The sequence below is a fragment of the Canis lupus genome, chromosome 26, assembly GCF_048164855.1.
Source record: "Canis lupus baileyi chromosome 26, mCanLup2.hap1, whole genome shotgun sequence".
NCBI lineage: Eukaryota > Metazoa > Chordata > Mammalia > Carnivora > Canidae > Canis > Canis lupus.
This window is the reverse complement of record NC_132863.1, coordinates 49,249,117-49,261,744: the sequence shown is the minus strand read 5'-3', so window position 1 is coordinate 49,261,744 and position 12,628 is coordinate 49,249,117. Positions and strand designations below refer to the sequence as shown.

At 56.1% G+C, this 12,628-nt stretch overlaps 1 protein-coding gene across 4 annotated transcripts in view; it reads left to right on the top strand.

The window, feature by feature from the left end:
- Positions 1-4,794: 4,794 nt before the first annotated feature.
- The window catches only part of GMEB2 (glucocorticoid modulatory element binding protein 2), a 28,356-nt gene continuing 20,522 nt past the window's right edge, over positions 4,795-12,628 (top strand). The window contains exons 1-2 of one of the 4 annotated variants that reach the window (XM_072801756.1): positions 4,795-4,887; positions 10,407-10,593. In XM_072801756.1, coding sequence (XP_072657857.1) covers positions 10,463-10,593 — 131 coding nt within the window. In that variant the 5' untranslated portion in view covers positions 4,795-4,887; positions 10,407-10,462. Of the gene's footprint in view, positions 4,888-7,418; positions 9,587-10,406; positions 10,594-12,628 lie in introns of those variants that run through there. The other 3 variants (XM_072801757.1, XM_072801755.1, XM_072801758.1) reach the window with 3 other exon arrangements.

Here is a 12,628-nt window from a genome sequence, read left to right as displayed (position 1 = left end):
GGGGCTCGGCTCTTCCCACTGCGGCCCGGGAGGCGTGTGCCCGCCACCTGCCGCCCCAGCACACCTTGTGTCTCTTGCGTGAGCACAGCTGCCGTGTCAGCGCCCGACTGCTCACGTTCGCCTGGGCACCCGCAATGCCAGGGTGCGGGGGGCGGCAGTGTTGGCACTCCTACCCCGGGGGCTTGTGAGCTTTGCCTTCCTCCTCGTAGCCGGGGTCCTCCCCCGGGACTGGGAAGCTCAGTGGCTCTGCTGCTGGACACTCACAGTCTTTGGCTTGCACACGCATCACACCAATGTCTGTGGTCACGTGGCCACCTCCCCTACGTGCGTCTCTGTGGGACACCAGTCATGGGATTGGGGCCCATCCTAATCCAACATGACCTCCTTTTAGCTAATTACGCCTGCAATAACCCCATTGCCAAATAAGGTCACATTCTGAGTTACTGAGAATCGAGATGTCAATGTAGCTTTGGGGGACGTGATTCAGCTAAAAACAGAAGTTGTAGAAACAAACACATAGCTTTATTTTTTTTTTAAGATTTTATTCTTTTTAAAGTAATGTCTACACCCAATGGGGGCTCGAACTTACAACTCTAAGTCCAAGAGTCACACGCTCCACCGACGGAGCCAGCCAGGTGCTCCAGGATAGTTAACTTAAAAACATTCACACATTTATTCACATATTCAGCATTTTAGCCAGTGCTTGCTACTTAGTACAAGTGTGTGTATCACTCTAGAGAATGCCCTTGATTTGAGAGCACAGCCCCTGCCCCGTGAGAACTTTCATGCTAGTCACTGAGACTCTCTGCACTCACTGTAATTTATGATTTTTCTTTTTTTTGTTTTTTTTTTTTTTTTTTAGATTTTATTTATTTACTTATTTATTTATTTACTTATTTATTTATTTATTATAGTCAGAGAGAGAAAGAGAGGCAGAGACACAGGCAGAGGGAGAACCAGGCTCCATGCACCGGGAGCCCGACGTGGGATTCGATCCCGGGTCTCCAGGATCGCGCCCTGGGCCAAAGGCAGGCGCCAAACCGCTGCGCCACCCAGGGATCCCATGATTTTTCTTTTTTTAAAAGATTTATTTTTATGTATTTATGATAGACATAGAGAGAGAGAGGCAGAGACACAGGCAGAGGGAGAAGCAGGCTCCATGCAGGGAGCCCGATGTGGGACTCGATCCCGGGACTCCAGGATCGCGCCCTGGGCCAAAGGCAGGCGCAAAACCGCGGAGCCACCCAGGGATCCCCAATTTATGATTTTTCAAAAGCACTTTAACATATTTTTATTTTTTTTTATTTTTATTTTTTTAATTTTTATTTATTTATGATAGTCACAGAGAGAGAGAGAGAGAGAGGCAGAGACATAGGCAGAGGGAGAAGCAGGCTCCATGCACCGGGAGCCCGACGTGGGATTCGATCTGGGGTCTCCAGGATCACACCCTGGGCCAAAGGCAGGCGCCAAACCGCTGCGCCACCCAGGGATCCCACTTTAACATATTTTTAATCTCCAGAATGCCCACTATGAGGAAAAAAACAGAGTAGGCATTATTTTTATGACATTCATATTTTTTCTGGTTATATGAGTAATATATGTTCACTGCATCACTGCAAAGCACAAAGAAAAAAAAAAACTTGATCCACCCAAATGTCTTTCCTGCACAGCGGATTCGCTCCATCAGGGGCATCGAGGGAAGCCAGTGCTCAAACCTCTGACAACTACACACAGTAACGTTAGCACTTCTCCCACGTCATAACCTGCTTCAGCGGCCGCGTGGTCATCTAGTTTATGGATATACTGGGGCATTTGAGAAAACTTTGCCCATTTTTTGGTCTCATAAACTTTTTGTTTATTTGGATGATACAGATGGACAGTGACCACATTAGGAATTAAAACTCAGAGATTGATTGATTATTTATTTATGTATAAAGGTTTTATTTATTCTTAAGAGACACAGAGAGAGAAAGAGAGGTAGAGACACAGGCAGAGGGAGAAGCAGGCTCCATGCAGGGAGCCCGACGTGGGACTCGATCTCAGGTCCCCAGGATCATGCCCTGGGCCGAAGGCAGGCACTAAACTGCTGAGCCACCCAGGGATCTCCCCAGAAAAAAAAAAAAAAAAAAAAAAATCATTTAAATGATACACCCATTACATGTTAACATTCTGAAATGAAAAACAGTATTGTGTCAACTATACTTACATTAAAAAAAAAAAAAAAAATCATCAGGGGCATCCCTGGTGGCTCAGAGGTTTAGCGCCACCTTTGGCCCAGGACGTGACCCTGGAAACCCAGGATCGAGTCCCATGTCAGGCTCCCTGCATGGAGCCTGCTTCTCCCTCTGCCTGTGTCTCTGCCTCTCTCTCTGCGTCTCTCATGAATAAATAAAATCTTAAAAAAAAAAAAAAAACAACAAAAACAAAATGAGCAACATTTTCCTAGGGAAAAAAGTTAGAATGGATGAAGCAGATGAATAAGTTTGGCCTCAATCCATGATTGAAGGAACGTATTAATAGATTGTTTATTTAAATACCAAACTAAAGCTTGTCGTGGGGCAGTTCCTTTGAAGCTGGCCGCAATGTGAGTCTGAAATCACGCCAGTGAACTTTTCATATGCTTCCATCAGTCCACTGGTCTGTGCTGAACTTATTTATGCCCACCTCATACCCACGTGTGGCCCTGCAGCTCCCAGGGCAGGTAGCCACAGCAGCAGGCAGCTGTGTAGGCACAGTCTCATGCCATATGGGCCCGGTGTCCGTCACCACTGCCCTTCTGGGGCCTTCTCCCTTTAACTGTATCGGTATTATCTTAAGAACACGAGCACCGAGAAACTCAGGTAAATAACACAGACACAGATTGTGCACAACCATTCTTATATTTACCAAATAATAAAATAACAGCATGAACACAAACTCAATAGTTTAATCTTTTTTTTTCTTTTTTTTAAGATTTTAGGGGGGCCTGTGTGGCTCAGTGGTTGAGTGCCTGCCTTTGGCTCAGGTTGTGATCCTGGGGTCCTGGGATCGAGTCCCACGTCGGGCTCCCTGCATGGAGTCTGCTTCTCCCTCTGCCTGTGTCTCTGCCTCTCTCTCTCTCTGTGTCTCTCATGAATAAATAAATACAATCTTAAAAAAAAAAAAGATTTTATTTGTTGGGATGCCTGGGTGGCTTAGCGGTTGGGCATCTGCCTTTGGCTCAGGTCATGATCCTGGAGTCCCAGGAAGAGTCCCACATTGGGCTCCCTGTGGGGAGCCTGCTTCTTTCTCTGTCTGATTTTATTTATTTATTCATGAGAGACACACAGAGAGAGAGAGAGAGACACAGGCAGAGGGAGAAACAGGCTCTATGCAGGGAGCCTGATGCAGGACTTGATCCCGGATCCTGGGATCACACCCTGAGCCACCCAGGTGTCCCAGTTTAATGTTTTTTAAAAAAATATCTTATGTATTTCAAAGAGAAACAAAGTACACAAGTGGGGGAGGGCCAGAGGGCGAGAGAGAAGCACGCTGCTCGCTGAGCAGGGAGCCCGACTAAGCTGGGCTCCATCCCAGGACCCCAGGATAATGACCTGAGCCAGCCAGGCACCCTGATAGCTTAATCTTAAAAAAAAAAAAAAAAAAGTTTAATTTTTTTCCATCACTGGCTTAAAGACACTCTAAATTATGAAAACAGTGAATTACAGCATTATTTAAATGAAGTTTGCTTGAATTTTCCCATTTGAGAAGTGGTCTTCAGTGATGATCGTGCTTGAGGGTGAACGCGGGCTCATGGCTTGGCCCTAACAGGCATTTATTTCCTGCCTTCTCGGTGCGCTCACACTCGGGGCAGGGGTGAGCAGGGAGAGCGATCGCACCCGGATCCCGAGGGCTCGGGCGAGCGTGCCGGGCTCTGAGAGCAGAGCCGGAGCCGTCGGGGACCTGCCCCTCGCTGCGCAGGCAGGGGAGGGCCGCAGTGGCTCCCGGGGCCCTCGGACCGACAGCGGGAAGCCTCACCACCGCGCCTGCTCTGGACAGGGCGGAGGACTGTCGTAAGCAGCCCCGTGGGGTCGAGGGGCACAAGGATGCTAGTGCCCGGCTTCCAGGTCAAGGCGCTCCGCGAGGTCAAGGTGCTCCGCAAGATGAAGATGCTCTGCAAGGTCAAGGTGCTCCGCAAGGTCAAGGTGCTCCGCAAGATGAAGATGCTCCCCAAGGTCAAGATGCTCCGCGAGGTCAAGGTGCTCCGCAAGATGAAGATGCTCTGCAAGGTCAAGGTGCTCCGCGAGAACTGGCGAACACGTCCCTTCCTGCGTTCTGGAAATGCACGGGCTTTACCTGTAATTAAGCAAAAAGAGCGCGCGGGCGACCTCGGCGCCCCCTCCCCAGGGTGTGTCGGGCGTCTCTGCGCGCGGGGAAGCTGCGGAGCACGCGGGCCGCCGCCACGGCGGGACAGTGCGGAGGCGGCGCAACACAGACCCCGGCGCGGCCCAGCCCTCGCCCGGGACTAAACTAGGCAGGTGCTCCCGCGGAGCCGGCGTCGGGGGGCCGCGACCCGCCCGTGAGGGCGGAACCCGCAGGTGCGCCGGTGGGCGGGGCCCGGGGAAGGTGCCGCCGCTTCCGCCCCCGCCCCCGCGCACGCGCGCCGGGCCCCACCGGGCCTTATTTCTTGGCGCTGCCCGCCTTCCCCTCGAGCGCCAAATAAGTCTCCGGGCCCGCCCCCGCCCTGCGTGCGCGGCCCCGCCGCCTGCGTCACTAGGAAGCGCGCGCCCGAGCTGCCGCCGCCGCCGCCGCCGCCGCCGAATCCCCAACAAGGAGCGGAGCCCGCGGCCGCCGCCGCCGCCGCCGCCCGCCTGACGCCGTCGCCGCCGCCCGCCCGCCGGCGCCCGCGCAGGCCCGGCCGCGGCCCAGGTAAGAGCCCGCGGCCCCCCCGCGGCGAGGCCTCTCGCTCCGCCGCGCGCCGCCGTCCAGTCAGGGGTCCCTGCGGAGCGTCAGGACGTTACGGCGGGGGGAGGGGAGCGGGGGAGGGGCGGCGGCGCGCGGCGGGCGTCACGGGCGTCACGGGCGTCACGGGCCCGCGTCAGGCGGCGTCGGCGGCGGCGTCCGCCTCCATCTTGCCGGAAGGCGGCGGCCGGGCGGCGGGCATGGCCCTCGGGCTGGGCGCGGACCCCGGCCCCGGGGGGACCGTGCGACCGCCCCGCTTCCGCCGGCCGGCGGGGGCCGCGTCCATGTGCCCCTCCCCCGCGGCGGGACCCACACCCGCGTGCCCCTCCCCCGCGGCGGGAGCCGCGTCCACGCGGGCCCCCCTCCCCCACGGCGGGAGCCGCGTCCATACGCCCCCACCGGGAGCCACGTCCGCGCGGCGCCTCCGGCGGGCCCTGGGTGGGGGTCCCGGGCGGGAGCCGCGCGGCTCGGCCGGCGGGCGGCGGGCTGCTGGGCGGGGGCCCTCCCCGGGAGCCCCCTGCGCGCGGGGCGGGCGCGTTGCGAGGAGCAGCGCGGGGACCCCAGCCCTGCCCTGCACCTCGGCGGCCTGGAGCACGCGGTGCACCTTCCAGCACCTTCTGTGGGGGCCGTGGCCACGCCCGCCCGAGGCTCCCCGGGACTCCGCTGCCCCGCCCCGTCCGCGAGCCCGCCCTTGGGCCATCGTGCACCTGCCGTGCACCTGCCGAGCGCTCCAGGGCTCCCGTGGGACGCGGCCCCGGCCCCCTGGGTGCGCCCCGCCCTGGGCGCTGGGTCACCGGGAGCTGCGCCCGCCGTGTGCGAGGCGCGAGTCAGCCAGGCGTACAGCCCCGAGCCCAGAGCGGGCGCCCTGCCCTGGGGTCCCGGAGCCCGAGGACCTGCCCCATGGGGGCGCGGGGCGCAAGCGGCGCTTCCCTGCGCGCCGGCCCTGGAGCCCTGCTCGGGTCAGGCTGGGGTCAGGCGCCCGAAGTAACCCGGTTGGTGCCTGAGCTGAGAAGGGAGGCCGCTTGGCCGGGCGCCCCCCCCCCCCCGCGGGCCGACCCCCCGGAACCCGGGACTTCATGTGCGAGCCGTGTGAACTTCCACAAAGTCGGCAACTCATTAAAAACGTTTGAAACCCTGCGAGAGGGATCCCTGGGTGGCGCAGCGGTTTGGCGCCTGCCTTTGGCCCAGGGCGCGATCCTGGAGACCCGGGATCGAATCCCACGTCGGGCTCCCGGTGCATGGGGCCTGCTTCTCCCTCTGCCTGTGTCTCTGCCTCTCTCTCTCTCTCTCTCTCTCTCTCTCTCTCTCTCTCTGTGTGTGTGACTATCATAAATAAATTTTTTAAAAAATCTAAAAGTTAGGAGAGGGACACCTGGGGGCTCTGCATGGAGACTGCCTCTCTGTCTCTCGTGAATAAATAAATAAAATCTTACACAAACAAACTTAGGAAAGAGGCAGCATGAGGGATCCCTGGGTGGCACAGCGGTTTGGCGCCTGCCTTTGGCCCAGGGCGCGATCCTGGAGACCCGGGATCGAATCCCACGTCGGGCTCCCGGTGCATGGGGCCTGCTTCTCCCTGTCCTTCTGCCTGTATCTCTGCCTCTCTCTCTCCATATCATAAATAAAAAAAAGACTGTTTCTGTTTATAAAAACAAACAAACAAACAAACAAAAAAACCCTGCGAGGATCTGAGAACCGGTGCCCGTGGGCGGCTGTTGCGGCCTCCGCTGCGCTCCTTGCGTTTTTACCGAAGGGAAGCACGTTCCTGACCTTGCAAGCCCCGTGGGAAGCCAGAGCTGAACCGCGCGCGCCCACCGCGCACTAGCGCTTTTGTCTAGTATTCACGTACCATCGCCCCGGAGGGCCCCCGGGAAAGTAACAGTATCTCCTTCGCCCGAACGTTACATGGAGCCTGGGTGGGCTCGCAGGACCCCGAGCTGCGGGGGGAACCCGGGGGGAGCCCGCGCTCTTCCCTGCGGGCCTCGCTCCGCGGCTGAGCATCATTGTATCAAGGCCTTGAGTTCTGTGAAGTAACTTTCCTCCGGGTTGTTCTGAAAACTTAATACAGTTGCCACCGGAGAGGCAGGAGCTCACTTGTGTGCATTTTCACCCCGTCTTGCTCTGGGTGGGCGCAGCTGCTGTAGGGAGGACCCCGCCTTCCTGCCGCGTGGAGGGGGCGTTCGTGGCCCCACGGAGCTCACCCACTGAAAGCAGGGCTCCCTGCTGGTGAGAGCTAAACCGGTTCAATGTTACTTTGAGTACAATAAAGATTAACAAATTTATTGTTTTTAAAAGTTCTTTTTTTTTTTAATTTATTTATGATAGTCATACAGAGAGAGAGAGAGGCAGAGACACAGGCAGAGGGAGAAGCAGGCTCCATGCACCGGGAGCCCGACGTGGGACTCGATCCCGGGTCTCCAGGATCGCGCCCTGGGCCAAAGGCAGGCGCCAAACCGCTGTGCCACCCAGGGATCCCTAATTAGTAATCTCTACATCCTCCGTGGGGCTCAGACTCAAAATCCTGAGACCGAGAGACTGGGCCAGCCGGGTGCCCCAGAAGTACGATTTTACAGTAGACTTTGACTCATGTTCGTTTAGAGGTTTTGGTTTTACCGCTTAGACTTAGGACACAGCAGCTCTACTTTAGAAATGGGCAGTGCGTCCGTCAGCGCCAGTGACTTCATCGTGCAGCTTTCCTGGTTTAAGGCGTCTGAGCACAGGCTTCAGGTCCCTGGAGGCCCTGCCATGGGACCTCATGGCAGAGGACCCGGTCTCTCGCCATCAGCATCTCCCGCCCAGTGGTGCGTGTTTGACCGAGGCGCAGTCTGCACGCATCGTAACTACCCAAAATCTGGGGTTTGCGTCACATTCTTCTCGGTGCTTATGTTCTGTGATATCACGTGGGCACCATCACGGCGTCCTGCGGTGACTGTCACTGCCTCTCGCCCTCAGAGCCCCTGCAGCCGCTCATCTGACCGTGTCCCCCGTGTCGCCTCCCCAGACTGGCTCCTCTTACTTAGCGGTGTGCAGTTAAGCTTCCTCCATGTCTTTTTCTGTCTTCGTAGCCCGTTTGTCGCTGTCCCTGGATGATGTTCCGTCGTGTGGAGCATAAACACCCGTTTATCCCCTCACCTGTTGAAGGACTCGGTTCCCGGTCTGCTTAGAGCCGCTCCGCCAGCCGAGCCGCCAGCCGAGCCGCCAGCCGAGCCCTGCCCCGGCCCCGGCACGCGGCACACCTGGCTGGCCTGGGCGCCTTGGAAGCCCTAGCAGACCACGAGTGCTTTTGCTCTCGAGCCGTCGTATGCTCATAAGAGGAAAACGGTTCAGTGTGTACTGGCCCAGATCTGACCGTCCCAGGTACTCTGTCTCCGTCCCCGACGGGACAGGCTTCCTCTCCTTTCTGGCGGAAGAACGTCCCCTCGTGCCTCCTTTGGAACAGGTCTCCGCGTGACCAGTTCTACTTTTCCTTCCCCTGAGAACGTCTTTATTTCTGTAGGACGTCTTCACTCTCGAATCCTGGGCGGACAGCTCTGTTCCCCCAGCACCTTCTGGATGCTCCTGCCCCCTGGCCTGCTGGTTTCCGGCCAGGGCTCTGGGCCCCTTGGCTTCTTGTTGGGAATGTGGTGTGTTCCGTTTGGCGGCTGCCTTTGAAATGTTCTTACTTTCTCTTTGATTTTCAGCAATTTGTTAGGATCTAGGCATGGAGCTGTTTGAGGTTTGCTGAGCGGCTTGAGTGTGTAAGTTTGTACCTTTCATTAGATTTGGAAAGTGCTCAGCTATCATTTCTTCGAAACACGCTTCTTCGGCTTCACACTGTCTTCGTCCCTCCTGGGACCCCAGGGACACAGCCGTCCGCCTCTCTACCACGTTCACTCAGCCCTGCTCATTTTGTTCGTGCACCTTTGTCTGTTGTTCAGTTTGGATGATGCACTGGGCTGTGTTCATTTCATTGTTCTACGTCCATCTTCTCCCATCTCTTTTCTGTTATTGAGTCCTTTCAGTGAATTTTTTATTTTCATACACACACACACACACACACACATTCTCAGATTTCCATTTGGCTGTAGGTCCTGTTCCTGTGCTGAGACTTTTTATCTTTCCACTTGTTTCAAGACGTCTGGCTTTGTCCCTGAAGCATGGTACACCAGCTGCTTTAAAGTCTCTGACGATTCATTTCAGAGTGGGCTTTTCTTGATTTTTTTTTTTTTCTTGAGAATTGGCCAGACTTTCCTGCTTTTTATGTCAGAAAAGTTTGGATTATATTCTGGGTGCTTTGAATATCGTATTTTGAAGCTCTGGGTCTTGTTTAAATCTCAGAGTGTAGACATTTCTGTCCTAGCAGGAAGGCAGCCTGGTTAGGCTCAGGCCGCAGGTTTGGAGCTCCTGCCATGGGCATGGTCATTACGTCAGCTCCGTCTTCAGAGCCCGTGTGGTGCTCTTTGGAACTGACCAGTAGGGTGAGTTCTCCAAACCTTTGGTTTGCCATTTAGGGTCTGGACCCCCATAGACAGTTCTGGGGTGGTGACCCAGGCACCCTTTCCATACCTCCCTGCTCTGCACAGTCTCCGCCATATTTTCTGACCCCAGGGCCCCCTTTCTCTGGCTAGAAACCTTGGTGTTCGTGTGTCCTCTGTGCCGTGACACCTCAGCACAAGGTCTGCCTCGGGTGAGTGTCAACTGGAGGGCAATGGGATCCGCCAGTCGGTGGACCCGTGTGCCTCTAGTCCCTCAGAGTTCTAGGTGCCTGCTGGGCTCCTGCCATCACAGGGATTTAGCAGGGATCGAGGCTTGCTAGAAGGCAGAGCCAGTAAAAGCAAAAATAATAATAAAAGGGCGTTTCCTCCTCTTCTGTCTGGTGTGGGTTTTCCTTCCAGCTCTGCAGACCGGAGCCTGTACTCGTCTCCATATGCTTACTGTGCACGGTCCTGCAATGCGGGCTGCCTCTGCGCGGAGGCCACGGGACTCGCCTCCGGAGGAGTCTGCTTGGGTCCTGGGGTCCTTTTTTTTTTTTTAATTTTTTATTTATTTATGATAGTCACAGAGAGAGAGAGAGGCAGAGACACAGGCAGAAGGAGAAGCAGGCTCCATGCACCGGGAGCCCGACGTGGGATTCGATCCCGGGTCTCCAGGATCGCGCCCTGGGCCAAAGGCAGGCGCCAAACCGCTGCGCCACCCAGGGATCCCGGGTCCTGGGGTCCTGCTCTGTCCCCTGCTACATAACCACTGAGTTTTGGGCCCACGTGCGGCAGCTCTGTGTTTCACTTGGGGGTTTTAACTCTTCTAGTGGCAAAGATGGGTGGGCTGTATTTATTCCATCTTCACCAGAACCAGCAGCCCCGGGATAGTCCTCTGTCATTTGTGTCAGGAGGGAGCAGGCTCGGACTGAAGGGCGGGCCTGGGAGGTACGGAGGCGCAGGTGCTGGGAGCTCTGTTGTGCCTAACAGAGGCTCGCTGAGACCCTGCGCCCTGCCTTGTGGTTTCTCTAGGGCTTGGGACCCTGGCGGAGTGACACTCCTGGTTCCGGTGTCATCTTCGCTGAGCCATGGCAACCCCGGATGTGAGTGTCCACATGGAGGAGGTGGTGGTGGTGACCACACCAGACACTGCAGTGGACGGGAGCGGCGTGGAGGAGGTGAAGACTGTGCTGGTGACGACCAACCTGGCTCCTCACGGGTGAGATGGGGCCTCTGTCCTGTGAGGGTGTCCTGGGCATGGCATAAGGGGACGCGGCAGGAGTTTCCCTTACTTAAATGTTCTAAACTGGAGTCGAATGTCCATGTCAGTAGAGAGCGTGAAGGAAAAATAGGAACATCACATCATCCAGGAAGCAAAGATAACACTTCATCTTTGCCTTTTTCTCCCACGTGAAACGTGGTCACGTCGTTTATATTTCTAAAGACACATGGTAATTTCTTTTTTCGTAAGAGGGACAGCGGGAACAATTGGGGACTGTTTTTTCAAAATGAAGTTGAAAAGTCAGTGATTTTCTTGACATTCTTCACAAAAACTGAATTTTTTTCTTCCTCATCCCTTGTAATAGAGGTGCACGTGGAATATTAGCTGAAGGGGCGCTTGGATGGCTCAGTCAGTTGAGGACTTGTTCGACCCTTGATTGCAGCTCGGGTCATGGCCTCAGGGTCATCATATTGAGCCCTGAGCCGAGCTCCATGCTGGGCATGGACCCTGCTTGAGGTTACCCCCCCATATTCCCTCTCTCCCTCTCTCTCTCTTTTTCTCTCTCTCAAATAATATATATATATATATATATATATACACACACACACACACACACGTCAGTTGGCTAAAATGTCCACATTTGACTTCATGAATCTGCCAGCCTGTGGGGGCAGAATGGTTCCTGCCTGTGCAGCGCCCACTACCTCTGCCCTCTCTGGAAGGGCTGACATAAGAGGTGACCCTGCGCAGGGGGCCTGCGTCCCCTTGTGCTTCCTGCGCAGAGGGATTTAGGCTGGGGTGGTGTTCTTGTCTCGTCTTTCTGCATGGGGCACGTTCACACCGATCTCAGCACATCCGTGCAGCGGCGGGAAGCTTTTGCCTTTTCTCCGTCTGACGGAACTTTCAAGAGGAAGGTACTAGACCAGGACCCGCCCTCAGCACTGGTCCCTGTCGCTGGCCTAGAGGGCGCTTGGGTTTTCTTTCCTCCTTGTGTAGCTAACTTGGAGTTGCCGTGTGGCTCCAGGCGCCTGGACTCTTCCTGCCTCATTTCCGCACTTTGGAGCTGTGCCCTCCCATGGAGGCCTTTTATTTTATTTTTTTTTAACTTTTTTAAAAAATATTTTCTTTATTCATGAGAGACACAGAGAAAGGCAGAGGGAGAAGCAGACTCCATGCAGGGAGCCCAATGTGGGACTCGATCCTGGGACTCCAGGATCGCGCCCTGGGCTGAAGTCAGGCTCTAAACCGCTGAGCCCCTCCCAGCTGTCCCCCTCGGAGGCCTTTTAACCCGCCTTCCTGCAGGCAGCATGGAGGAGGGCTTGGCTCCTGCTAGGCCCCTGGGTTTGACAGACCGGATGCTCAGCTGCGTCACCGTGGCAGGAAACGCAGGGCCTTCCAATTGGATTTCCCACCGAAGTTGTCTTGCGTTCATTGTCTATGCCCCTGCTGTGGGCAGCTATCCAGGTTGCAACCCCAACATGTCCCTCCCCGCCAGGGGGCGGCACCCAAGCGCCCTCCCTTGGATTTGGGACGGCCTGTGGGGGATGATTCACCATGTCAGGAGTAAGTTGCCCCCCGCCCCCTCCCCCTGCCTGCCTGGTGCCCTGGATGCTGTGAGGAGCCCTGATCCACAGCCATTCTCCTGGAGGTACTCTGGTCCTGGTCAAGCCCAGCTTTGCGACCCCCCCATCAGGTGCCTGACCCAGCAGGGAGGAGTCCTGGGTGGATCTAGCCCCACATTAGAGTCTCCTGAGTGGCCCCGATACTGTGGCTGCTGCTGTGGGGTGACACCATTCTGCCCTTTTGTCCGGGGCTGCCAGTGTAAGCGCGTCTGGGTCTGTCTCCTTGGGCTGCTCAGACTCCCCAGACAAGGCGTTTCACCAGCTCTGGCTGCCATAACAAAGTACCACAGACGGGACGGTCTGCACTAAATAAACTTACCTGCTTGTGGTTCGGGAGGCCGGGAAGTCAAAGATCAGCCGCTGGCAGGGTTTGGGTTCTGGCGAGGACTCTCCCTGGCTTGCAGGGACAG